Below are 27,940 nucleotides of genomic sequence, written 5' to 3' on the forward strand. Positions count from 1 at the left end.
GTACACCCGCAGCCACTATCCTCAGTTATAGCAGCAGCATCTAGGAATGCGAAGCCGCAGGCTTCCTCTTCAAGTACTTCCTCTTCAGCACTACTGGGCAAAGAGGAGAAAACTCTGGAGTCCTATGGAAAAAAGACGTATTCCAATGCGGGCCTGCATCTCCGACAGGCAAACGCTGATGCCATCCTGGCGGTGGCCAATCCACGGCTGTGGAGCGAGATTGCAGACTTTATTCCAGACATTCCAGCAGACAAGCAGGCCTCGTTCATGGCTAAAGATAAAGAATACCTCCTCATCATCTTCCTCCTCCTCCGCTATGTCAAGCTCTTGTATGCCTTGTTCCACGGCTGCTACGCTTCTGGGTCTCCTGAAGTTAAGTTTCCTCCGCCTACTCTCGCAGGACCTCTGCAAGTCCTGGTGTACTGCACCTGCCGCACACTCTCGTTTTGGCGGGGCATTCTCCCACATGTGGCAGATCATATCCGCAGTATTGGCATGACGGAGGAGTGCCCTGGACAGGGGTGGCGTCAGTTTGTTTCTGGCTCCACCGTGACTTTGGTGGGGTGGATCTTCCCAGAGCAAAAGCATCTTCACTGTTACCTGGGCGAGCAGCTGCATCCATCTTTGCTCCCTTGCTTTCTGCGAGTTCATAGGCCCGACCAGTGTCTAGAATTTGTGTCAATGTCATTCCTGGTTCTCGAAGAACCTGTCTCCTCAATTTGCCAGAACTGCACCCCTGAATGACCTGGTTTCGCACCATGCCCTTTTCATTTTCCCATCTACATGTGCTTGCCAGTTGGCGCAATCTTGCGCAGAATTGATCCAGGGATTCATCATCATGCTGTTTTTCTCCGCACATTATGAATCTGTCATAGTCCATGGTCGCCATGGGGAGGAAGTGATTTTGCAGAGCTGCTTTAACTGCTGCATAGGTGACAACTTGGAGGTTTAATGACTCGAAAATGTGGTGCACTTCTATCCCAGCAGAATACAGCAGGGTCGCTACTTTAGCATCATCATCATTCTCACCAGTAGCTTTGAAAACCATTTCAAGTTTCTTGACCCACAATAACCATATGGGCCCAAGCTTGGACGGAGGTCCTGATGTGTCAAATTCTGGCATTGGCGCCAGTGTGCCTTGCTGTCGGTGTGGTATCTGTGCTGGGGCGACAGCTGCTCCATCCTGATCACTCATCTCTGCAGGTCGCACAGGCACCCCACTCTAAGATGTGAGGCCGCAAACCTGTGGTATGTGGGCCACTTTTCGTCCCCTTTTATGTTTTTATTTTTTTTGATTGTTTGACCATGTGACACCACTGCTGCCCGGAATGATCACTGACCTTGTAGACTGGATTCCACTATTGCCAGAACTTGAGCTGTAAAAGTATTTTTGTAGATCTCTTCAGCCACATGGACTAATCTGTGCTGGAAGAGGAGCACACACCTTCACTTCCACATGCTCACGGATCCCCGACGTGGCAAACCATTAAGGTTCCAAAATTTGATCCTCAAGAATCACAAGGACAGCGCACAAGCACCCTCCCGGGCTGCAACTGTCGCGCACGAAATTTCAAAATGGCCGCTCCTTGCTGCGTCGGGTCCAGAGCCGCCAAGTGTGAGGGGATGCCACATCCAACATGTAGCACGTGTTATGGCTCCCACACATCTACACAGCACTTCCACTTCATCGCCAATGTTGGAGCCTTCGAGTTGCCCCAGGCCGCCCCACACAGCACGCACACATACACAATGAAGAACTCACGGACACGTCTGCTGGCAATGGGGTCCCGGCGGCAACTGCTGTCCAGACCTTGTTTATTTACTCCGCGGATGCGTGAGCCAGAACGAGGTTCGCGCATGTGTGCACACAGTATTACTACGTAATACGGCCCTCACCTGGGGCCACGCGCACTGCCCGTGTCCTCCGGGGCTCCTCTTCTGCGTGGCGGGGGGCTCCATGGATCGCCCCCCTCCATATAAATGGACCAGGGGTCCGCTGCTGCTCCCACGATGATCCCCCTGCGATTCGGGGCGGGCGTTGCTAAAATGTGCAGGTGACCAGGCTGCCTTTCACCCGCATACCGGAGTGCCTCCTTCCTGGTGCCCTGCGTCAGGTCAGGGCTGTGGCTCTGCCCGCTCTCTGCTGCGACAGTGTTTTACACGTTTCTGTGCACCCTCGGTCCCGCGGGTTGGTCCGGGGGGTGCACACAGCTTTCACCCGTTACGCTGGGAGTATGCTGTTCACTGTTGGGGGTTTCTGTGGGGGGCAGACTCCACCCGCAAAGAAGCCCTACGACGAGATGTTATTCGTTGAGACATCTGCTTCTCCGCGCCCCCTAGTGGCCGTCCTTCCAGGATGCTTTTTTCACTGCTAAGTATGCGACAATAGGCTGCCACTCTGCTACACCGCATAAGCCAAAAAAAAAAAAATTAGATGGTCCAATTGAGCACTGAAACTATTTGAGTATGTTAGAGAAGTTGAGAGATGACGATTCTCTCCCCTCAAAGAGAGAGCCGAGTATAAATTCACTTTGTAAATATATACTGTTCACCAACAATACGGGGCGAGTACACTACGCACCCGATGTCTCAGATCCCCAGTTGCTGCTCAGTTCTCCTCCGTGATGTCCTCTTAGATAGCCAATTGCCGTCTCCAGGCAGGCAGGCGGGGGGACAACTCCTAATCCACCACACTCCGAGAGCACAGGAGAAAGCGTTCCTTATAGAGCACCCTCACACAGCCTCTCCACTACCGCCACTGACTGCCACAGACTGTCCAACTCAGCGACCAACTCCCACAGACTTGCAGACCATCATATTCAATATAGAGCTTCCTTTTAGACCTCTGGGTTTACAGATGCAAGTTCCTATTATACACCTGGTTAGGTCATCCCCTCACAATCTGATCTTTCAACTTTCACTCGGAACAGGTCTCAGAACAACAGATTTTCTCAGATTCACAGTTCTTACCACAACTTGTATGATTAGCATTCAGTTAGGCAGGTCTCACCATGACCTGGAATTTTAACGGTCACTTCTGCATGACCTGGAGCATCAGCATTCACGTAGACAGATCTTTTTTTTGTATCAGATTCAGTGTAGTGAGCAATTCCATCTGCAAAGTCATCTTGTTGTACCAAGTGGAATCTTCCCTACTCCAACAGGAAGCAGCGTGGAACACATCCTCTTTTTCTCCTTTCTATGCTCTGGACTCAACTTTAGCAGCCAGCTTGCTTGACCTCTCCGAAACCCATTTTCTAGTGTCAGGATGGGTTGAACTCAGTAGTAGTGATCGATTAGTGCTCCAAGTGTTACCCCTCAAGATCCAGCATAATACCCAAACCTATTCTAACAAGCCCTTGCCGATCCAGGAACACCCTGATCTACAAAGACATTTTCAAATGATGTGGCCAACAGAAATGTATCAATTCTAAACGTAATGAGTATTTAGCCTCCCGGTTACCCTGTGCTAATAACACAAATGTTCACAGGATTTTGTCAAAGCAAAAGTTCATAAACGTATCCTTCAGAGTCCTTCCTTATTTGAATGCAAAAACAAACTTGTTAATTAGATCTCTCCAGGTTTACAGCAGGCTTCTCCAGGACATTGGATTTCAGAATGTACGTTTGGTCACTCCTAGACCGTTCATCCTCTGTGTCCCCTTATATCAGAGGTCTTTATTCCTTAGTATTCTATGTAACAAGAGCACAGGATTCACATTAAACCCCTTGGGTACATAATGTGCACTAGGCCTCTCTCATTAACCCCTGGTTAAAGCATTCATAACAGGTCTCTTTCGTAGGCCTTGAGTGCAGCATTCATGGGCCTAAGAGAGAGCCCTCTCTTAGGCCTTTGCTCCTCCTGCCAGGGCTTGAAACCTCGTATTTCCCAAGGGGTCGCTGATGGGAAGCTCCAGGCTTTGGCTTTCTAGTTCACCCCTGTGGCTTGAGTGGGGCTGCAGTGTCCCTCAGATTAGCCTTCCTCTTCCAGGGTTTAACATCTCTCCTTCTCTCCTTCCGGCCTCTGTCTTTCTCCAGGCATCAGTCCTTTCAGCAGTCTTTCCAGGAGTCCTACATCCAGCAGCCTCCCCTTGTATCAAGGGAGCATGTGAAGCTTTGTCTGCTTCCTCCATGTCCAAGATCCGAAGAACTTAGCCCAGCCAGTTTTATACTATGTGGCTCTGGTACAATGACTTCTGGTTACAATCTCTTTAGAGATTGGTTCTTGGTGTTGCCCAATGGATCTATTGATTTCCTGTCCTCTGGCCTGCACTTTAAAGATTTGCAAGATGTCTGTGGCACGGGGTGTTAGGCAGAATCCTGTGCAGTCCCCTTTGGTATCAGTCTTTACCACAAAGATTAAGTTGGTAGCTGTGGCTAAGCGGTCAGACTTATCTCAAGAGGGAGATGAGCAGTATTCAGGGTTTACACATTAGGACTACAATACTATGGAACAAGGAAACACTAACCAAAGCTTTGTATCAAAAAGAATATATATATTTTACACACACTGATGTTCACACACAGATCACTATTATAAAAGCAAGTTAAATCAGTCAAGAAAAGTATACACAACTCCCTATTTAAATTGTAGACAAGTTTGAGCAAGAGTGAAAACTGAGCAAAACGGCACAGTGAAAACCAAGCAGAAATGGCACTCTTAACAATTTCTCAAAAGGGAGGGAAAGGACAAGTTGTACAGGAATATACTCTTAAACACACCAGCAACACTTCCCAATAAGATTGTGAACAAGTTAGGCAAGGCAGTACTTTAGCATCTATAATACTGAGGTGAAAACCGAGCAAAATGGCACTTCACAAGTTTAAAAAGAGGGAAGGAAAAGGTGGTTATAAGAGTTAGGTGCGCCAACAGATTTCTAAATGAGAAGCAATCTAGAGAAGGCAGTTGAAACAGATTTAACCAGAGTCAATAAGCCTGTGCCAGAGTCAGTGGTACAGGGCAAAGTGCCCAGGAGCAAAATGTTCTAGTCGCTGCAGTCAAGTCTTTGTTAAACGATTCGAAAAGGCGGTTGCAGAAGGTGAAAGACAATGTTAGATGATAGGGGCGGCCAACCCAGTAGGTAAGTAAAGGATTTAAAACCCCTTTAGCAGTACCCAACTAAAAGGGAGGCCTGGCGGAACAATGTACCTTAAGAGTGGAAGAGGCTCCTGCGGTAGCGGTAGTTCCTGGCAGTTCCTGCAGTTCGGGAGATCCAGCAGAGGAAGAGAGGCTCTCGTCGTGGAGGAAGGTTCGAGTTACTGCACTGACCAGGGATGAAACCTGCTGCGGTGCTGCCAAACGAATAAAAGGTACGCTCCTTGAAATCGCGGTCCGGGTGGACGGGTGCCTGGCTATTCGGTCTCCTAGTACTTGGCACTGGCGATTCGACCAAGGCAGGTCCTGGAAAGCGATTGACGAACTGGTTCGCCCCACCAGCTCAAAGGAAGAAGACTCTTGCAGGCGAAGATCTTCTGGAGTCGTTGGAGAAAAGTGGTGAGGATCTGCAGCAGGGCTTCACCGGTGGTTCAGTCGTTGCAGATGTCTTTGGCTTCTCTCCTCCAGTCCTCAGGACCCTGCTTTTATGCAGCAAGACCCCCATTCATACAGCCTAGCTGTCACTCACACAGTGGGGTGGCTCTCCTGGCGGGAGAACCCCCCAGCCTATCAGGGCAGAGTGCGACTTGGGTTGCGTAGGCAATCCTGTCCAGGATGCCTATTCCCCCTCCCACACATCCTGTCTACCCCAGACTCAGTGGCGCCTAGAGGAGGTGCAGAAGCCCGCCAAAAGGACGAACAAAGGATCCCCGACCTGTGTTAGGACTATAGAGAAAGACACGAGAAAGAAATTAAATCAAAGTTCTGGCAATAAAAACCTACCGGAGTAAAGTTAATATTAAAATAAACCGGCGGTATGTTAGAGGCTGTCAGTAGAAGTGGTAGCCTCGAACAATGGGAAAATCCCATAGGAAAATATTCACGGTCGAATATTTACAGTAGTAACCACTGCCACCAGCCAGAAACTTTTGAGAGAGGGACTGTACGGTACCCCCTCGAAAATGAACACTAGGGAAAAACTATTAACCCTTCCCAGTACCTCCATAGTAAGACGGGTTGTACTGGTTTTGTTCATAGGATTTGACTAGTAAAGTCAATAGGGACTTTACATGCCCTGGGAGACAGTAGTCAGTCCTTGGATATGGAGTCTGTTTGGGGGTCGCTCCGACACCCCTGTGGTACGGCACGGAGGGTGCTGTGTACCACACATGTAAAAAGATGATTCCTATGAGGGTGAGAAAGACCCCATAGACCATAGGCACACAAGATAGCTTAAAGCACACACTAGCAATCTGTCTAAGAGTGGGGAAAAAAAGGTCTCACTCTTAGCAGGAGAAAAAAATAAACCCTTCAAATCCAGCAAAGCTGCTCAGGGACTCTATAGGTAAGGCAAATTAGCCATAGAAGAGAATTCTCCCTAACACGGGGCACAATCTAGGAAACTCCTCGGTCTATGACAGATAGCAAACTAATTCAAAATCCTCTTGGCTCCGTGTTTGATATGTGTATTTTTATTCAATTTCAATCCTTGGGGCATCCTGGTTTCGCTAATTTATGAATTCAGTTAAATAATTTAATTCAAAATGCTAATTAATTCCTCTTGGCATGAAGGTGTCTATTTTCGAAAATCCTCTTGCTGGATTTAAGATTTTCACTCCATTATACCAAGAGGACTGAATGGACATTTTAAATTAGCTTGCAACATGTGAATTAGACGCACTACATACACAAAGGTTACAAATATATGTTAGATTATAAACATAGCAGACATGGGGCCTCATTACGAGGTCGGCAGTAACCCGCCAGTGCGACCGGAGGGTTGCCTCTGACCCCGTAACACCGGATCTGCCGTCATTACAAGTCCCAGCAGCCCGGGAAGTCAGGCGGCAGATCTTGTAAGTCCCCATTCCCAGGGAGTCACATAGGACTTCGCGGCCGGTGCTTCCATATCATCTCTGCCTGCCGCGGCCACTGCACCGCCTTAGGGTCAGACCTGTCGGGCGCAGCGGCCCGGCAGGCAGACTCGTAGGGTGGCAGTCCGGAAACAAGGGTGCTGGTAGGTTTACCAGCACCCTTGTTTCCGGACCGCCACACTTGTAATGAGGACCATGGCCTAGTTGTTATGTATTGATGTGGAAGACAGAGTAATGTCAACAAACCGTCATAGTAATCACTTCCAGATGGAGACAGGACGACATCTGGTTTAAAACCTAACATTTTGGTAATAAACAGTGGAGTGGAAGCTGTCTAATTTTCACTGACTGTGAGAGAGAGGCTTTTAGGGACAGGAAATATAACTGGTATTTCAAAGAGCAAGTATTTTGCAGCAAGGCCTGGCTGTTAAGTAATTGCTGGATGGAGAAACAAAAATGCATACATTGTGTACTTTTTATCCATTACATATGATTAAGAATGTGCTTCTTTGATTCTTTTAATGTACTCCCAAGGATCTTGTCAAAGAGCCACACCTAAAATGTTGATATAATTCAGTACGAATTCAAGTCAGTTATGTGTTTTGCTCGGTGGCTGTTGCCAGAGCAAGATAGACAAAATATGTAAAGAACGATAAACTGTGATTATGAAATGCAATAAATTACAGTGTTAAAAAACAAGCTGCTAGCACACAAATGTGCGTTACCATCACAATTTAGTGCACATGAGTGCTGGGATAAAGAACAAGTCAAAACTCTATGCTTTAGATCAGTGTCCACTAAGTGATCCTAGCAAAATGCCTACATTGCTCTGGTTGTTCCATGGAAGATGAGTATTATGACTTTGCAGTTGTGGTCGGTCCCAGGACCTTCTGCTTGAATCAGATATGCAGAGCAGTGACATGGTATGGTCAGATGCAGGTCATTTCAATGCCTTCTCTTTCCCTTGCACCATATATTGGTAAGCACCATAGATATTATAGTTGCTCATTCAGGGAGGTCTATGGTGTATATACATCTTTATAGAGGAAATAAATGTCAGGCCATTTGTAACAGGTAAATCTTTCACTTTATTACCTCTATCTTCCCTTGGCTGGAACAGGGAAATGTCTAATATGCTATCAGTTGGAACCGGTATCCAGTCATTGCATCGAATACAAAGCATTGAATGCCAGAATCATCGAATTTCTTTTAGATTTAATGTAATGGATTTTAAGGGGTAAAAAAACAGGGGTTGGGCGGACCCCCCACCCCCATTAAATAAAAAAAATGGGGAAAAAAAGGTGTTTGATGCTTTTTTTTTTCGTTGCCTTTTTTTTAGATGCTAAGGCATTCAATGCTTTGGCATTCGATACAATCACTATTAACCGTTGGAACCATGTCTGGAGGGGTGTTGACTGGACGGTGCATTACTTCCCAAATCCCACTTCTGACACAATAGATGGGAAACACAAGCCAATGATGCACATCGCGCTCGAAATGTGGTTCAAACACTTTATATTAAGCAACAGAATGGTCAGGGTTGGGGGTGAGATAAATGCTTAACAGGTACGAGGGCAGAATCTACAACTGAAAGGGGACTTCTCAATAAGACTGCGTAAGGATGGATTAAACTAAAATGTGATCCTAGTGCTCTCAATATTGGATTTCAGAATTCATAACTTGACTGTTCCCAGATGTTGGCGTCAGGCTTCACAACAGGTCTCTTTCTAGACCTTGGCTGTCAGGATTCATAACAGGTCTCATCCCAGACCTTGTCTTTCAGGAGTCACAGCGGGCCTTCGTCCCACACATTGACTGTCAAGATTCACAGTAGGTCTCATCCCAGACCTTGGGTTTCAGTGTTCACAACAGGTCTCCACCCCAACCTTGGGTTTCAGGATTAACAAGTCTGTAACCAGACTGTGTTTCAGGATTCGTTTAAGGTCTCTTCCCAGACCTATGGTTTCAGGATTCACAGCAAGTCTTTTCCCAAACTTTGGTTTTCAATTGGTGTTTCTCATCCTCATTCAGTGCCCTCCTCAAGCAGCTGACATTCTCTTGCCCTCCATCCCTTCCCAAGGGTTGCTGGTGGAAAAGCTTTGCCTCTGGTTTTCCAATTCCTCAAGGATTTGAGGGGGTTCATGTACTCTTGTTGTCAACCTTCTGTCAGGGTTTACAAGGACGAGCAGCTCTCCACCTGTCCTAACAACTTCTACAATCTTGTGCTGCCTTCCTTCCAACAGCCTGCCGCCTTCACTGGATAAGGGTTGCAGGACCCTCTCCTCGTGTCAGGGGAAAGACTTCCTGCTTTCTTCCAACCAGAAGGCCTTTACTGCACTATTATAAGTGTTATGTTATAACTGTTCTTTTATAACGTTCTAAATACCAGCAAGTGGTTTCTAAGCGCGGGATCGGGATTCAAACCTGTGTTGCGCTGCATTGTCTTGCTTTCAAGACAAACGTGTTGCCCCTGAGCTATCCTTCCTCATGGTTCCAAGACTCCCCCCGCCCTCCTTGTGTCAAGTGTGAAAAGGCTTCCTGATATACTCCAGCCAGCAGGTCAGTTACCAGCTCCCCTAGTGTCAAAGGATCATAAGTGTATCACTCTACTTCTTCCGGGTTCACAATACTGACTGAAGTGTCCCATCTTATATATTCATGAGGCTCTGGCGCTATGTTTCTGATAGAGTATTCCCCATGTGATCTAGTATTCTCCGGTATTGGTTATTCCATTGTCTGTCCTTACCATCTCTCATTAGGATATTATCAATCCTAGTCTAACATTGGTTCATCACCAAATAGGTTTTATTACAATTCCTGAGGGGTTGCGAAGCTTCAAAGGGAACCGCAGCATGCAGCGACATATTGGATTTACCTTCTGCTGCAGCTCCACTGTGTTTCCGCAGTGTATACTATTGGCAGGGTGTGTGTGTCGCAGGGTAATTGCTGGAGTGTAAAGCCAGCAAACACTTCTCTACTTGAATCCTTTTAGGTAAGCAGGAGGCTTAATTTCTTTAAGGTTTGTGAACAAACGGGTTTGTGAACCATCTTCATTTGAAGGTCCCTTGCTTGTCATTCTGGTTTACTGGCTGGTCCCTCCTTTGGCACTGCTTTCTGGGAGTTGGACTCCCCAAGGTTGTCATTATCCAGGGCTGCTTCCAGGACTAGGATACAGTGCCTCTGGTTAAAACCGCAAGCTGGTCTGGTAGGACGTTTGGGCCATGTCGCTGGGCCTTGCTCACTTTCTTGGATTCTGATATGTCTGAGCTGATGAACTCTGAGATATTATAGGGTTCCCCTTCCTAACCCTATGCACCTCTGGATCCTGCATTGGCACGTCGCTGCGCCCCCCCCCCGCCCCTCCAAGCACATATTCCCTCAAACATTGAAGGAGGGGACGGCTCCCACAATATGCCACACATTGGTGGGAGTAATGGGCCTGCAGGATTCCGCTTTGTCCTCCCATGAGGTGGTACATCGGGTAGCAGCCGGACCAAGCCCCTTCCCCAAGCGCCCGCTACACCATAGTTTAGCATGGGGAATTCTGAGAATTCACTAAAATATAGCGTTTTTGACATGAGTGCTGCAGGAATCGAATAAAAAAACATAACAATCAAATTGACGAGAGCAATACAGATAAGGGAGGCATGGACCAAAATCCTGGTTCAGTGGCATTTCTCTCCCGAAAGACTACACACAATGTACCGCACCATCCAGAATAAATGCTGGAGAGGATGCGACGCTGAAGGTAATTGGAGATACATCTGGTGGGACTCTCCGGAGTTGCTCCAGTTTTGGACGGAGGTAAAAAGCCTGATACAGGCGATGTTTAAGGGTGCAGAAGATTTGAATGAAGAGGTATGGATTTGTGGCTTATGGAGTCCCAGAGACAAGACACTGACGAAAACACTGAAAAGAAACTTCATGGGGCTCCTAACAGCGGCATGGCTAGCAATAGCCCAGAAATGGAATCAGAAAACACCACCAACCAACTTAGAATGGCTCCAAAGAATCTGGTCCCTTTTGGCGATGGAGCGCATCACCTATAACATCCAAGGGGACCGCCAAAGATTTACAACAAACTGGGGAACGGCCCTGGAATACCTACAGAGCAACTATAAGGTACAGTGGTGCCCACATAAAATACATATTTTGGACTTGTTTACATAATCAAATAGTACTTAAATGGCTTGCACTCACGGACACAAGAACATTGACACCCATGGGGGGCAGGGGAGAGGGAGGGGGAGGGAGGGGGAGAGGGAGGGAGAGGGAATGGGGCAGGGGGGATGCCCCAATGTTGATGTTTAAGAAAATTCAATAAAAACACTTTGAAAAAAAAACATAACATTCTGGCATCACTTTTCCGAGGCTTGTATGACCCTACAATACCTCTCCAATCAATTATGCTGCAAAAGCAATTAAACAGAGGCCATATGTAGGCAAACTACAAGTTGTTTATGGTAATACAGCGCCTCTTATTTTGAAATTTAAATTCAGATAACACCTTGTAGCCACTCTTTAGCAGGTCCTCTGTGTGTACTTCAATTAGCAAATAAATTGTCACCACAAAATAAATTGTACTTTAAGTGGGCACTTATCTACAGTACTGAATATGAGTACATTGTATATTCAGTTATCATCTTTAGTTATTATAGAGTTCTCTTTTTTTGCAGAAGATGAAGGTAATGCAGATGACAGCCTTGGCGAAATGTTTGATCGAACAGCATATGGAGAGTATGAATCATGTCTTGCAGAAAGCCCACCTGGTATGGTGTGCAAGAACAGACACAATGAAGCAGAAGAACAAGAGATCACACCTAATGAAAATGACAACATGAACAGTAAGTTGTAATTGTTAAGAAAGATACTGAGCTAAGCCTTGTATAGCAAAATGTATACAGCTGTACTTTGGTCGCCAAGATCTTTGCATCATGACACATTCATATCTGGCTCTAAAGTCCCTATTAATTAAATCTACAGATACAGCTAATAAGTTAATATTGAGAGATGGTGTTAGATAACTGTGAAGTGAAATAAAGGTGTCCTTTAGGCAATTTCACAATGCTTGTGGGTACTTTTTAATGGCCCTGGCGGTTGTCCAAGTTGAGGCAGTTCAATTTTCCCGGCGGCGCAACACATTCCTTTCGTTTCTCCATCAAATTTCAGAGCCTTCCAATAAGGACACACTTCAGTCATTGTGCCGATGAGAACACGCCGGCTCAAACTATAATCATCAACTGGGTTGTACCGGAATGCAAGGCGATCATAATCGCGTGATTGCTGAGCACAGAGTCATGTTTGATGCTGATCTGCTCAGCCTGTCGCGTTCGATGCAGATCTGAAGCTGCAAAACAGGATTGCCGTGCTCGCAACTGTGCATCCTAAAGTCTGGCTGCACGTCGCTCTGCTGCTTCCTCAGCACGTATTTGAGCCAGCGTGTTTTGCTTTTACGTCACGTCGCTCTGCTGCTTCCTCGGCACGTAATTGAGCCAGCATGTGTGAGACAGTTGATAAGCACATTGTTCTCCTTTTCTTTTAGACTGAGGCCTACAGGATAATCTTGCCCAATATGCCCAACTGTGTCACGAAATGCATAGTGAGGTTTGGACAGTTGAAATGGTTGGTGTCATGGCCAAGGCCCTGGCAGCAAGCAGATCACCCATGTTGTAGATCAAAGGTAGCCTATCTGTCAACCTACAGATATTTTGGCCCACAACTCTCACGTTCCTGCTCCACTAATTAAACTGGCTGGGACTTATTGGAGCTAAGGCAGAATTCTTGTTTTTGTGGAGTCTAGAACCTCTTTTTAGGACCCTTCAACCTTTTGCTTTTTCATCCTCTATTTCTTTGGATCAAATATCTATTTTTGGTAACCAGAGGAACGTCTCCTTAAGTCCCCCTGCCATTTTAATCCTTTTTGCCTTGCTTAAGTTATATGTATGGGGTCACTCCTAAAGTGTATAGTCCCAGGCACTCCATTTCTGTTTGGGGGGGGGGATTATATCACCCTGCCCCTAACAAAGGGAAAGGGGAGTTGGAGGAAATCCTAACTAACCCTACCTCTAAGAGGGGATTTCCTGCCTCAACAAAACTAGATAATGAAAATGTCTGTGTCAGAATGTCCAAAGTAAGGTTTGCTGTTCTGTGACCAATACCTGTCCCTCACAAGCTAAACTCACCAAAAGGTTAAGTGTGAGAACCCTGATGGTATTCTCACTCCTCAACCCCTTGGATTCTCTTCGCAGGTGGCCAGGGAAAGGGCCATCGCTATTGTATCCCGACCATGGGGGCATAGAAGCGAGTATCACCTGGGTGGAGGGTCCTTGGGGACGAAGCGCGGGGTACCCTTGGGTGAGACATTTTATGCCCCTTTTCCTAGTGACAACCAACCCGACCCTGCCCCAACCTTTATTGGCTATTATAAGTCAGCTGGGATAAAGAAGATGCTTGAGTAGCTAAGGTCAGGCATGTCCCTATAATTGTGGTAATGCAAAGTGGAACAATCATCCACACCTGCAGCTGTTAAAGGACTGCAGGTGTATAAATGGAACCCAACCCAGTGGGAACGGGAACAACACTAGAAAGACCAGGAGGCCGGCGCAGCAAGCAGAGGAGCTTCCATTGTGATGTGGGAGAAGGGACTCCCTGGAGCAGAGCTGGAAAGTTGAAGGAAGCCGTACTGAAAGGCTGCCACTTTCCTTTTAATTCAACGTGCTTGTTCCCCTGTGGTGGAAGACCACGCCAGGAGTGTTTCAGGGGCGGGAACTGGACCCTCAACACCGAAGAGAGAAGGCTGTGTGATCCGCGCTGCAGAATCAACTTTCAAAGCGACCAGTGAGTTTCTGGAAATGGAGAAATCCGGTCCCTGTGTGTGAACTTGAAAGTTGAGTGGTCGCATGTGGAGAGGTGCACGTTTTCGAAGGTCTCCAAACGTTGAATGGCTCAATTAAAGGGAAACAAACAACTATACTTGTTAGTTATTTAACAGAACAAAATACTTTGTATCGGCGTGGTCACGCGTGGCAAAGCACACGTTTTCGAAAATCTCTGAACGCTGAACAAACCAATTAAAGTTAAATGAACACTTATATTTAGGAACTATTAAACAAAGGGAATATTTTGCATCAGGGGATAGCAAGAAACATGTTTTCAAAGGTCTCCAAACATTGAAATATTTGGTTAAAATGAAACTAACAATTATTGAATCATAAAATGAAGGGGAAAAGAACCCTAAGCTAAAGATGTCATTATTGAATTAAAACTTTACTACTGAGCAGATGAAAGATAAAAGGAAAGAAATCAACCACAGTATGCTGAATTATAATTTGAAGAGAACAGGCAACCAAAGAATACTGAAGCCTGATTAACAATGACATTTTTTCAACATTTGTGATGTAAAAGCTGCAAAAGTATCCAATCTGTGTATTTGACAACATTAAACTGAATTGTGGAAAACCAAGACATTTTGTGTTTCCTTTTGAAGTGTAGCACTTGGAACCCTGAGTTCTGCAAGGAACATTTCACTTCAAGGCTATTTGAATTATATTTGGTGTTTCCTTTTGAACTGTGGTACTTGGAGCTTGGGGAAAGGAACCCTGAGTTCTTACAATGAACATTTCACTTCAAATCTGTTTGAATTATGTGACTTGGAACTTGGGTAAGGGCACCCTGAGTCCTAACTTGGAGAAGGAGACCCTGAGCTCTGAAAAGACTAATTGCTTTCTAAGAAAGGTAACTTTGAGACTTTACTTTGTTGAACTGTTTTATACTTGGGGAATGATATGATATGGCATGTATAACGTGCCGGTACACAAGTGTTCCTAGGTGCCACAAGACAAGTGAGGGAAAACATAGGGAGGACAAGACAAACGATCCTACTAGGCCTTGTGTCATTCGGATCGTGCAAGTGCATCCACATGAAGTACAGGGGATAGGAGATGGGGAAATACAAGGGAGAGGATAGGGGAAGTGCGATCAGAGCAGCATGGCTCTGAGTAAGTGCAGCCAGGCCAGTGCGGCTCTGGGTAAATGCAAGAAGGCAGGGGGGCTGTGGGGGTTACAGTTACAGCCCCTAAGTGCGCAGTAGGCCAGGAGACAGTGCAAAGGAAGACTGGTTGTGTAGGAGACTGGTACCCAGTGATACTTTGAGGGAACCAAGCAACCAGTCGGCGCTGCAGACAGGTAAGTTAGCATGGCAGCGAGAGAGAAGGAAGAGGAGAAAAAGAGTGCCTTGAGCTGCTTCCGTAACTTCAGGTGGGCCGGCTCAAGTCTGAGAGGGGCAGGACGGCCATTCCAGAGGGAGGCACCTGCAGAGGAGAGTGATATACCCCCACTCTCTGCCTGGAGAAACATCTGACCCTCAGAGAGGTGGAGGTAGCTGAGTGAAGGGCTCTGGGAGGAAGGTATTTCAGAAGAGAGCATTGGATGTGGTGCAGGCCACAGCCCCAGAAAGCCTTGTGGACAATGCAGAAGGTCTTGAACTTGATCCTTGCAGCTACTGGAAGCCAGTGGAAAGGTTTCAGTGCTGGAGAGGTATGGTCCCTGTGCTTGAGGCCAAAGATAAGTCTTGCAGTCCTGTTTTGGATTAGTTGCAGAGGGAGAAGTGTAGAGGTAGGCAGATTGAGAAAGAGGCTGTTGCAGAAGTGCAGCCTGCAGAGAACCAGGGCACCGGAGACAGTGAGCCTCTGGTGGAAAGAGAGAAAATGTAGGATACCTCTGAGGAGGTGCAGCTGGAAGTGGGCCTTTTTGGCAAGGTCCGTGATGTGAGGAGAGAAGGAGAGAGTGCAGTCGAAGATGACACCAAGGTTTTTTGCCTCACAAGAAGGCGAGGGTAGAGGGCCCAGGGACGGCAGCCAGAGTGAGAGAGGGAAAGTGGGAGCCAGGGTCCCAATGAGAACGATCTCCGTCTTACTGTTATTAAGGCAAAGATTGCTGGAGGCGCACCAATCCTGAATCACGGATAGACTGTCAGGAATGAGCGAGGGAGGAGAGGAGGCTGAGTGAAGCCTGAAAGAGAGAGGAGTGTCATCCGCATAACACTAAATGTTAGAAGAGAAGGTGAACAGGTGGGCAAAGAGGCCAGATAGACATTGAAGTGCCAGGGTGATGGTGGAGAGAAAGCACCCAAGTTGGACCTGGGAGGGCCGGTCCAGGAGGAAGGAGGTCTGCCATTCCGGGGCCTGATCCATGATGCCCAGGTTCATACGGAGTGGATTGATCATGGTGGAAGGATTGAGCGTATCGAAAACAGAGTAAAGGACCGAGGGAGAGCTGGAGTCGAGATTAGAGATCAGATCCTCACAGGTGTTCAGGACAGCAGTTTCCGTGCCTCTGACTGCTTGGAGCCGGACTGATGATCATGGAGACAACCAACAGATTCAGTGTGGAGAGTAAGCTGGGAGATGGCCACCTTTTCCAGGAGTGGGCCCAGGATAGGAGTGATAGAAATTGTGCGATAGTTTGCCAGACATGTAGGATCGGCAGAAGGCTTTTTTAGGAAGGGGTACACAAGGGAGTGCTGGAGGAGACAGGGGAAAGATCCAGTGGCCAAAGAGTGATTGCAAAAATTAGCCATTTGTGGAGTTAGGATGGCAACGTGGTCCCTGATGGTTCAGGAAGAGCAGGCGAGCACCTGTTTGGACGACACTTTCATAGAACGAACTTGTCTAGAGACATTGTCAGGTGTTGTCAGAGAGGAGGAGGATAAAGGAAGAGGAGAGGGAGAGGCAGCTGAAGGGGGCCTGAGAGAGGTAGAGGGCGAGGAAGAGGAATATGAGGACAGGATGTCCTGAGTTGTAGTGGTTAAATGAGGCCAGAGCTGTACAGAGGAGCTGGGAGGGAACAGGCGGGGTGGAGACTGCAGTAAGATTGGCCAGCTCCTTTCAGATTTTGAAGAGTTTGGCCGTGTTGTTAGAGGCAGCAGAGACGCAGGCTTGGATATGGACCCTCTTCTTGGAGAGGACAGAGAGCCTGTATTGCCTTTGGAGCAGGCGGCAGGCCAGTTTGTCAGAGGATGCGCCCGAAGCCATCCACTTCCTCTCAGCCACCCTGCACTTGCATTTCGGGGAGGCGAGGTCAGAGTCGTACCAAGAGTTGCATTTGGAGGTAGACTTCAGACGGATTCTCGTGACAGGGGCAAGGATATCCAGAGCGTTGGAGATAGAAAGATGCAGGTTAGAGTGGGCTGTATCTGAGTGCGGGTAGGAGGAGCAAAGAAAGTAGAGGCAAAGGCGTTCACTGACACTCGCTTCATGGGCCGAATGACCGAGAAGGAAGGTGGCAGTGCTGTGGTAGGCTTTGCTTGATGGCCAAGGAGTTTCAGGTGAGAGGAGAGCAGAAACTGGTCAGTCCAAGAGAGAGGAGTGGTGAGAGGGTTAGAGAGGGGGATGTCGGAGGAGATGAGAACATCCAAAGTGTGTCCGGCAGAGTGTGTTCGACCAGAGGGTAGACTCTAAAGGGAGAGACAGTTGTAATGGTTGGGGAAGAGCCCAGAGGAGGGATTAGAAGCTTCCAGGTGGATGTTAAGGTACAGAGGTGCAGGCTTTGAGAGGTCAAGGAAAGGAGGGAAGAAGAGAGGTCAGCCTATTCAGAGAGGAAGAGGGTGACCTGTCCAGGTGGCCTGTAGATGGTGGCCACAGTCAGAGAGAAGCCAAGAGAGATGGAGAGCCTGCGGACTAGGCATTCAAAGGAGGAGTAGTCATGCGTAGGAATGACAGAACAGGCACCCACTCAGAAAGATCAGGCCACTCCACCTCTGGGACTGTTAGTTCTGGGCTCAGAGAGGATCTTGTAACCCTCAGGGAGGAGAGTGTCAAAACATGTGCCAGATCTGGCCATGAACCATGTCTCGGTGAGGGCGAGGACATCAAGATCAAGGTCTTCGATGAAGTGGCAGATGTCAGAGGAGTGTTTGACAGCAGTGCGAGAGTTGAGAGTAGCTACGGGGAAGGGAGCTGAAGAAAGATCTGAGCTGGAAGAAGCTCAGGACTTCGTGTTAAACACAGGTTTTCTTTTTTGTTGCTGCCATCCCTACACATTATATGGTTATAGTTGTGAGGCAAGCCTAGGTTTTGTACACAGATGGATTCAAAAGTAGAACATTTTGACTCGGACTTTCCTTCATTTTTATTAGGTAGGGAAATCCCACCTTCGCATATGGCAAGTTAGACCTTCTAGATTCTGTTGTCTGTGTCCTCCTTCATGATGCCTTCATACATGGTGTCAGGAGTGAGATGTAGCTCAACCAATACAAGTTGGGGGACCCTACAATTTATGAAACTAAGTACCAAAGCATCAGACCCCTCAGTAGCCACTAACGGCTCTATAGGGTTTGATATCTGTAGCAGTAGGATTTAAACGATTCCCCCAGGAGAAAGGAGACTGATACCCACTGAGCTAATAGTGATTCCACCCCCAGATACATGCATTAGATTGGCACCCAAGTCAGGTTTAGCATGGAGATTTGGGATTGATGTCTTAGCAGGGGGTAATAGACACAGACTTCCACAGTGATGTTAAGGTTTTACTACAGAACAACAGAAAGGATCCTTTTCAGATCCACCAAGGAAATAAGATTGCTCAAGGGTTGCTTGAGAAGCTTTGGGGAGGCTGACTAAACACCTGAAGATCCTCCCAAACCTGAAACTAGAAAACCTATTAAGGAAGAGTCTGAGACTCTTCCTGATTTAGCTTTTACTCCGAGAAATGACCACTTATTGGCTGAGACATGCTTACAGGCAGTTCCGAAAGGAGGACCCTTCTCTTTTTTTTTATCTAGACTACTTTACAGAAGAGATACCTCTTTGGAAGGTCTAGTAAAGACATAGTTGGTGGTGCCCATGAGTCATAAGAGAGTACTATTAGAGATAGCCCATTCCCATCTGACGAGAGATCATCTGAGGCAGTTCTCAAACTCAAGCATATATAACTAATCTGTTCTTTTGGCCTAGAATTTACGCTGACATTAAACTCTTTATTAGAGCATGCGCAATCTGACAGAAAACTAGCACACATATGCCTCCAACAGCTCCCTTAAATCCGTTACGAATAATTGAGGTTCAATTTTCCAGGATTGGTATGGATATTGTGAGACCCCTGGAAACCTCTAAACTGGGGAACAAATATATCTTAGCCATTGTAAATTAAGCCACCCATTATCTGGAGGCCTTTCCCCTAAGAGCCAACATGACACAACAGATCTTGAAATGCCTGCTTTCATATTTCTCCAGGATGGGGTTTCCAAAGGAGTTCTTAACGGATTAGGGCTCACCTTTTATGAGCAAGCTTATGTGGGGAAGTCAAAGAAATATTGCACATCGCTACCCTTACAACATCAGTATATCATCCCCAGACAGATGGCCTAGTGGAAAGATTTTGCAAGACCATTCTCTGAAAGTTATTTGAACAAGGTGGGAAAAATTGTGATCAAAGGATACCAAGAGCCTTGTTTGCAGTTCGTAAAACCTCTCGGGCCTCAATAGGATCTATCTTTCCAACCTCACATTTGCAGTTTCCTGGGGTGGCTGCACCTCCCCTCTCTCTCCTCTCAACCACGGTGTCTCCCAAGGTTCCGTCCTCGACCCCTTTCTCTTCTCACTCACACTTCCTTCTTAGCTCCCATCATCTCCTCCTTTGGTGTTTCACACCATTTCTACGCAGATGATAATACCCAGCTCTTCCTCTCATTCTCTTCCTTCACACCTCTGACATCCATCTTAAGCTCTCTTCTTGTCTTTCCGCAATTAAATCCTGGATGTCCTCTCACTTTCTCACCCTAAATACAGACAAAACTGAAGTCCTATTCTTCCCTGCCAACACACTTCCTCCTCCCTCCTCCCGTTCTTCCATTCTCTTTTCCCCTTCCCAACTCCCCTTATCTTCACATGCCCGCAACCTTGGTCTTCACATTGACTCTGGCTCTCTCACCACATTTCTCTTACTGCCAGATCCTGCTGCTTTCACCTTTATAACCTCTGTAAAATGTGATCCTTCCTAACCTTCCAAGCTACTAAACTCTTAATCACCTCCCTCATGTTCTCCAGACTTTTCTACTGCTCCACTCTCTTCTTCGGACTCCCCTCCACTCTCCTAACTCCCTTAAATCTGTCTACCACTCTGCCATGCGCTCTCTCTGCCTTCTCTCACCACATGACTCCATCTCCTCTTCTCTCTCCTCGTTAGGTTGGCTCTCCTTTCACTCCCAGCTCAAATTCAATTTCCTCTGTCTTGTCTTCAAATCCCTCTACGGTCTTGCTCCACCTTACCTTTCCTCCCTCCTCAATTTCTATACTCCTTCACGCCCACTCTGCTCTGCCGATCTTTTCCTACTCACTCATCCTCCTCCACACTGTGCCCCATCCAGCTTCCGCTCCTTCCAACTACTTGCTCCTTTCCACTGGAACCGACTCCCTCTCCCCATCCTCTCTATTTCCTCCTATTCTGCCTTCCGCACTTCCCTAAAATCCCATCTACTCCATTCACCTCCCTAATACCTTTTTACTACCTCTCTCATTTCGGTCTTTTCTATATCCTACACCTCCTACCGCTTCTCTCACTGTTGTCCTTCACCACTCATGCTTAACCACATCACTCATGTAAATTGTTCCTTGTACTGTTTTTTGTTACTTGATTAATATGTTGTTATGTAATGCTTGTTGTATTCCCTGTTGTCCTTTTGTAATACGCTTTGGCGTAAAGCGCTATATAAAATGTAATAAATACAAATATATAAAATGTAATAAATACAAATAAATGGTTAAGGCACAAGAGTAACAAAAGACCTCTTGCGATAAAAATGTTTCTCTCAGATGCTTTTCAACAGGTCAGAGGCACTCGTCCTGTTGCCCATCTCAGAAAATAAACTTGTGTCCAATTGGCATGCAAAGTAATGGAGCAGACGGGTCCATGAAATTATAATTTTGAATGGATTGTGTCCTCCAACGTATTCCACATCTTTGACATGTGATGTCCACAGCTGTGCACTTCGGAAACTTTTTCAGCAGAGGGCGTCCTGCGTCGATGGCGTCGGGTCGATATCCCTCGTAGGCCTCCGCCGAGGGCGACGTCAGCGGATGTTATAAATAGGACGCATGGCGACCGTAGCCTCAGTTCCGTTTTTTCTGCAAACAAGTTGCTTCGTAGAACTCGGCGTGCCTCGTGTGTATCATCGTGAAGATGTCTTTCTCTTCGACCCCTCCGACTCTGCGGTCTGGCTTCAAGACCTGCCAGGACTGCAAATCGAAAATGTTGATCACCGACCCGCATCGCTTTTGTTTGTGGTGCCTGGGCGAGTCACACGACACCGACGACTGCTCGAAATGCCAGTCGCTGACTGCCAAGGCCTTGCGGAAGGGCAAGCTCCAGGTAGGTAGGGTCTCTAAGCCTGTTACGTCCTGAAAATCCAAGTCCAAGGGGGTTTCTACCGACAACTCGAGGGGCGACTCTCCGTGTCGGAATGAGTCCCTGGGATCTCGGACCCAGAGTGGTTCCTGCCATTCTTCTTCCTCGTTCCGGCACTCTAGGAAGCGCTGTCACCGGTCGCCTTCCCCATCCGCCTCGGAGGATGGTCCCTCGAAGGTAGCGTGCCCAACAAAGTCCTCGACTCCTGAGGAATGGGCGGTGTTTAAAGAACAAATGTTAGCGATTTTTCAATCGCAGGGCACGGGTCCAGTCGCGCCTTCTGACGAAGCCAGCCAGGATAGGTCTCGTACCGTGGCTTGCACGCCTTCAGGCTCGGGTCCACGACGCGACTCGCGTCGGGACCCTTCGAGGTCCCGTACACACAAGGATTCGAAAAGTCACAGGAGACGTGCTCTAGATCTCGGTCCTCGTCCCCAGCGAGACTGCAGCTACCTACTGAGGGCTCGATGCCGGCGTCGACTCGGTCTGCGCCGTGTCCGTCCGACTTGGACGTCAACGCTTTACCATCGTTTCAACCCACGGTGCCGTCGACGCCGAAGCCTTCAGCGCTCACAACGTCAAGGTTATCGACGCTCTCAACGTCGAAGCCTTCAGCGCTATCGGCACCTTTGGCTATTATTGCACGCAATTTACCTTTGGGAGTACCCCGATGTGGTGGATCCTCCTAGGAAGGCTAATGCGAAGTCTGTGAGGCCAGTTTTGGACTCCAGGCCCTCTTCTGTCACCAGACCTGGGTTTCAACTCCCTCTGGCCGACATTTATTAAGAGGAGGAAATGTCTGAGTTTGAGGACCCTGGTGAACTTGATGAAGCTCCACTTGTTTCCAGAGACAGTCAGTTGGAGGAGTTAAGGCAGAACCTCCATGATGCCAGTGGGTTTGACACTTCCCCGGAAGCGGAATTTGGTAGGCCTGAGCCTGAGGCTCATGCAGAGTCATCATACAGGAGGCTCATGCGAGGGTCTCGGAGTATCTGGGCTGCTCCAGTCCTCCTGAAGACTTTGTGCAGTATGATCTAACGGACATATTAGATCAAGGTCCGTCCTCTGAACCGGTTTTACCATTTCATCTCACTTTGCAGAAAATGGTGGCAGCTGCTTGGCAGTCCCCGGAATCTCTTCCGGCTGTTAATAAATCTTTGGCGAAGAAATACCGCCCTTCCGTTAGCGACCCCAGCTATTTACCTACTCAACCCACTCCCGAGAGTTTGGTGATTCAGGCGGCTACGGCCACCTCGAGGCATGCGGCGTACCCTACCATCCCTCCGGATAGGGACGACAAGCGCTTCGACAGTTGGGCCCGGAAGGTATTTTCTGCTGGGAGCATGGCATTGAAATGGGCCAAATCCACTTGTGCCTTGGCAAGGTTCTCACACACTCTGTGGAACTGTTTCTTTAGCGGCTGAGCATATTCCCGAGGGGGAAGAAAGGGATGGGTTCCTTGCTCTCGTGCAGGACGGCAAGGATGCCATGTGCGAATCCCGTCAGTCGGGTTTGGATACGGCCGACAGTGTTAGCCGGTCCATGGTTGCAAGCACCGTTATACGCAGATTTGTGTGGTTGCGGAAGTCGGGTTTTGCTCCGAATGTTCAGGCCCGTCTTCGCAACATGCCCTTTGATGGCGCACATTTGTTTGGCAGCAAAGCTGACGAGAGCCTTGAGAGATTGCTGACTTCGAAAGCTGCGGCTAAATCTTTGAGCGCAGCTGTGCTTCAACCTCCACCTTTTCGTCCTAGAGGACAGCAATGGAGGGGAGGTTCTTTTCGTTACTACTCCTCCTTTGGTAGAACGCGAGGGGCCGCCAGTCAAAGGGTCCAGCGAAAAAGTACCTGTGGTGGTTGGGGAAATCTCAGTGCCAGAGCCGCTCGGGCAGTTTTGCCTTCTGCCGCTTCCAAAAAGTCATGAGGCCATATCCCATGGTTCGCCACTTGGGGGCAGACTGTCTCAGCATCCCAAAGAATGGCGAGCCATTACTTAGGATGCATGAGTGGTGGATACCATTGCCCACGGCTACTGCCTTCCCTTCCTTCAGCGGCCTCACGACAATCCATCAGGGAAACTCTCTTTGAGGCTTCCGGATCCTCTCCTTGCGCAGGAAATCCTAACCCTGCTGGAGAAAAGCGCTATAGAGCTGGTGCCTGTAGCGGAGAGGAACAAGGAATGGTATTCCCCTTATTTTATTATCCCGAAAAAAGACGGGGGAGTGAGACCCATCATGGACTTACGTTGGTTGACAAGTACATAAGGGAATTGCCACAAGACAGCTACCCGCCTAGACACGCACTAGGTGTGGCTAGTTACAACAAGTGCTACCAATCATGTCAGTCATTAGATCCAGACAGAAAAAATAGTGATATACATTTTAATCAGTAAATATAAAAATATATAAAAACACTCAAATGATTTCATATAGACAAAAGACAAAAATGCATTTTGTTAACAAGAAATATCACATAAAACACCATTGTATCAGGGTCATAGCTGTTAATGAATCAAAAAGGCCACAATTCACATGTAATGACAACATTGTGAGGTAAGTAGGGGTGTGTGGCAGACAAATAAATTTGTAAATGGCTTGTCCTTGGCTCTGTCGACACAGAGAAATGTGTTTCTGGGAAACAGCAACAATTTTTTAAGACAAACACTCGATAGCTGATTTAAACCGCTATGAAATGTGTGCTGAACCTGTCTTCAGGACATTAGGTAGTGTCATCACAGGGTTGGTGTCAAGAAAAGGTTCGTCAGTTGACCCTTCACATTATGGCAATCTAAAAACCAAAACACAAAACAGCCGTGTTGGTAGCTGGATAAAAACCCAAAGTAAGGGTAACATATCTCTATCTGAGTGCACGTGCAACTATTGACACTAACCTTTTAATTGCTTCAGTGGCGTGTGTGGTGTCGAATAAGGGAAACAAGTTGACCAAAATCGACTGCTGCGGCTGTGGGATCTCATAGTCACTGGAACTGAAAGGCAAGAGTGAGATTGGCCTTACAAACCCACATTTGCTCATTGTTCCTTGATGTTATTTATCATTATGTGCGCCGTTTCATACTGATGCTCTTTATGTGATGAATACGTAATAATCATTATTTCATGTTAGTAAGGGGACTAATTCAGACTACTACAATTGATAATTATATGTACAAGTAAATGTTATCTGAAATGCCAGTGCTGAATATATGGCTGCGGAAAACACTAACTTTCTTACATGGCTATTTTCTATTTCAACTAGAAGAAGGCTTTCAATGACAAGCTCAATACAGGTAATAGTTTCCAAAAATGCAAGTACACAAAGGTAAATGTTTGCATGCATTATGTTGCTCTTAATAGTTATTTATGTTGAAAACCCAAATTTACCTTCATAACAAGTAAGAGAGATGTTCCCATGAAGTACGTCGACCGCCGTGTGTATGTGCAACCGGTGTGTTGAAAGTCCTTCCGTGGAATCGAATTAGTAAACACCTCGGAGCATTACGCCAGCCATCGCAAAGTTATGGCGCGCTATGCAAAGTAATACGCAACTGTGGAGTGCGTCCGCAGGGATTTCTTTGTATGTGTGTGAGTGCCGCGTTGTGCGTTGTTATACAAACAGACAGCATGGTTGCTCTTGTGAAGAGCCCGAATGTTGTTCCGCGTAAGGGACCGTGGAACTGGACCGTCATCAAAAAAGATGGTGGCGTGGATCAGAATGGACGCCATCTTTGAATAAAAAATAGCAGCAATGCCTCAATAAGTGATGGGAGCGCCATCTTTGAATGGAAAAGACGTCAAAGGTGCCTAAATAAAGATTAGGGGCAAGGGCTGGAAAATTAGAATAGTTGGTGATAAACAGAAAGAGGACCGTAAATAGATGCCAAGTATGTAGGAAGTTACATGCAAACGTTAGAATCGGAGCATGACTTGAGTTTGTGGATGGACAACGGTTGCATCAAGGTTGCATAAAAAATGACAGTATGCTGGTGAATGTCTGAAAAAACAATGTTTTCGAAAAAAAAATCGAAGATAATGCAGGGGACAGAGCATGTGTGTCTTTAACTGAACTCAAGGGGACATTCAAGGGGCCCATATCATAGTGTATACTGGGCAGAATCATTTATGCAAAAACAAACTCCACTCTATGCCAACATTCAGGCCTGCTTGTATAGTATTAAGCTTATAAATCCATTTTTGCTGTAATTGTCTGAGCTTTCGATCTCTGTCACACCCTCAGGGATGAGCTTGCACTGTTTGGATTATGCACCACTCTGTCTTTGGCAGTGTGCTTAGCCATGACAAAGTGAGCGACCAGTGGTTTATCTGGTACAGAATTTTTCACGCAAGAGCGATGTTCGCAGATTCTCTGCTTAATGGGTCTCTTGGTTTTGCCGATATACATAAGGCCACATGGACAAGTGATGGCATAAATCGCCCATGGTGTATTACAATTTGTGAAGTTTTTCAAGTACCAGGTGCGGCCATTTAGAATAACAGGCTTGATATTTTTTGTCAAACCGCAGACTGAGCAATTTCCACATTTGAAATGGCCACTGACTGGTGATAAGTGCCATAATGTTATTTGTTGCGAGATGATAGGTGTTTTAGAAATGTTATACGTATGAAACAATTTCTCCAGCATGGGGTCTGGCATGGATTCACATGCTCATGAATATTCCCCGTCGTCAGGCTGGGAATCCTCGGTAAAGAAAAAACCAGTATCAGTTTCGTTTCTGATCTGTCTTTCGTAGTAATAACCAATCACTGGTCTCTGCGTCATACTGACCACAGCCAATGACTGCCCTCTACCTAAGCACCGCCTCTGGCAGCCATCTTCAGATTTTTACCGCACGTTCATGTGTTGGGATCCTCGTGCTATTGCTCTCGAGCGTTAGTGCTATTTTTTCACGTTTTCTCTCAAAAACTTCGTTTTTTCGGTCAAAAGAGCCTCAAGCTCCACCGACTTTCCATCCGATCAACGGGGACCTGTGTCGGATTCGTCTGCGCCCCTCAAGGGTGAAGATTTCGTCGAGCTACGCTTTTGGAGGATTCCAGAAGCTTCTCAGGCCCGGACATGGCCCAGGAGAAGGGAAGCTCGACGCCCGGAAAGCTGTTCAGGATCTGCCCTGGATGCCAGCTGCAGAACGTCTTTAAGGAGGACGAACACTCCTTTTGTCTCTACTGCTTACATGAGGACAAGACGCACGTGGAGAAGGACTGTGCGTTTTGCGGCAATATGTCGGAGCGGACCATGAAGGACCGCCATCAACGTCTCGCCAACTGGCTGGAAGGGAAGAGCCCGTCAGGCGAGAAGAAGAGGAAGAAATCCGAGCGGTCTTCTAAGACCTTTGAGGACGCCCCGGCGACGGGGGTCCAACACAAGGCCAAGCACCGCGAGTCCACTGGCACCGGGAGCGCCGAACGGTCGGGCTCTACGGGCGCCAGGCAGTGCGCATCCTCCCCGGCACCTTCAGCCACGAGCCAACGCTCTGGGTCGGGTAAGAGGAAGGGCGAGCACCCGGCGAAGCTCCTGGAGAGGCCCCGGTCGAGCTCGAAGGCCCCATCGGAGGGGGAGCGAGGCAGTGTCCCCCCCCCCTCAAGGATAAGGCGGTGAGCGCACCTAAGGTGGTGAAGGCCTTAATCCATCCGGCCAAGCCCTCTATCGATACTGTCGCGGCGGCCCTGGCTCAGCCTGTGGAGGCTACACCAGTGGTGGCGACCTCGGGGCTCAGAGTCTCCCTGCCACCTCGGAGGGAGTCCTCTTTTGTGCCCATCGATAGGACCCCCGTGAAATCCCCGGCGGGGAAGAAAAAGGGGGGGCAGGGCATCGTCGTAGATTCGGCTTCAACCTCGGAGGAAGAGCTGATCGAGGTCTTAAGCCACGGCCTTGGCGTGGAAGAAGACCGGCCCGTCGGGATGGATCCCGACGCAGGTGACGACGACATCGTCGAGGGTGCCGACGGGGCCCTTGATCGCCCGTCAGATTCCCCTCTGCCAGCGCCGCAAGACAACTCGGCGGCCATTTTGTTGGCTATACAGTCCTTATGCTCAGAGATAAGGACGAGACTACCGTTGCCGACGGAGGAACCTCTCCCGTCGGGGGATCCCGAACCGGGACCTTCTGGTGTTCCCCCGCCCAAGAAAAGAAGGATTCACCCTCCACCTCCTTTTCAGCCGTCGCGCCCCGTCCAGCCCTCCTCCCCGTCCACCCGAGGGGATGATACGGGGACTGACACGGCAGCGACGGGTACGGACGACGAGGTATACGACAAGGATCTACTGTCGTCACCTCCCACCAGGGCTTCTCCGCCCGACGAGATTGGATCGTTCCACTCCATGATCGCCAGGGCATCCGAGCTTTTCCAACTCTGCCCTGAGGAGAAGAAAAAGGAAGGATTCCTTTATCAACGGCGCGAGGCCAAGAGGAAGACGGTCCTCGCGGTGCCTCTACTGGACGGCATTTGGGATGAGGGCCTCGCCCTCCTCAAGAACCCTTCCACGACGCCAGCTAGAAGAGACCGGTACGAGAAGAAGTACCGGGTCCCGGACGCGCCCCCCCTGTGCCTCCGGGCGCAG

General features: G+C 47.9%; 1 protein-coding gene across 3 annotated transcripts in view; it reads left to right on the plus strand.

The window, feature by feature from the left end:
* The window catches only part of RBBP8 (RB binding protein 8, endonuclease), a 2,310,314-nt gene that overhangs the window by 1,821,608 nt on the left and 460,766 nt on the right, over positions 1 to 27,940 (plus strand). For all 3 annotated transcript variants that reach the window (XM_069620894.1, XM_069620893.1, XM_069620895.1), the window contains exon 15: positions 11,646 to 11,813. In XM_069620894.1, the coding sequence (XP_069476995.1) occupies positions 11,646 to 11,813 (168 nt within the window). The remainder of the gene's footprint in view (positions 1 to 11,645; positions 11,814 to 27,940) is intronic.

Source organism: Ambystoma mexicanum, chromosome 5q (assembly GCF_040938575.1).
Source record: "Ambystoma mexicanum isolate Mex_15411 chromosome 5q, UKY_AmexF1_1, whole genome shotgun sequence".
Lineage (NCBI taxonomy): Eukaryota > Metazoa > Chordata > Amphibia > Caudata > Ambystomatidae > Ambystoma > Ambystoma mexicanum.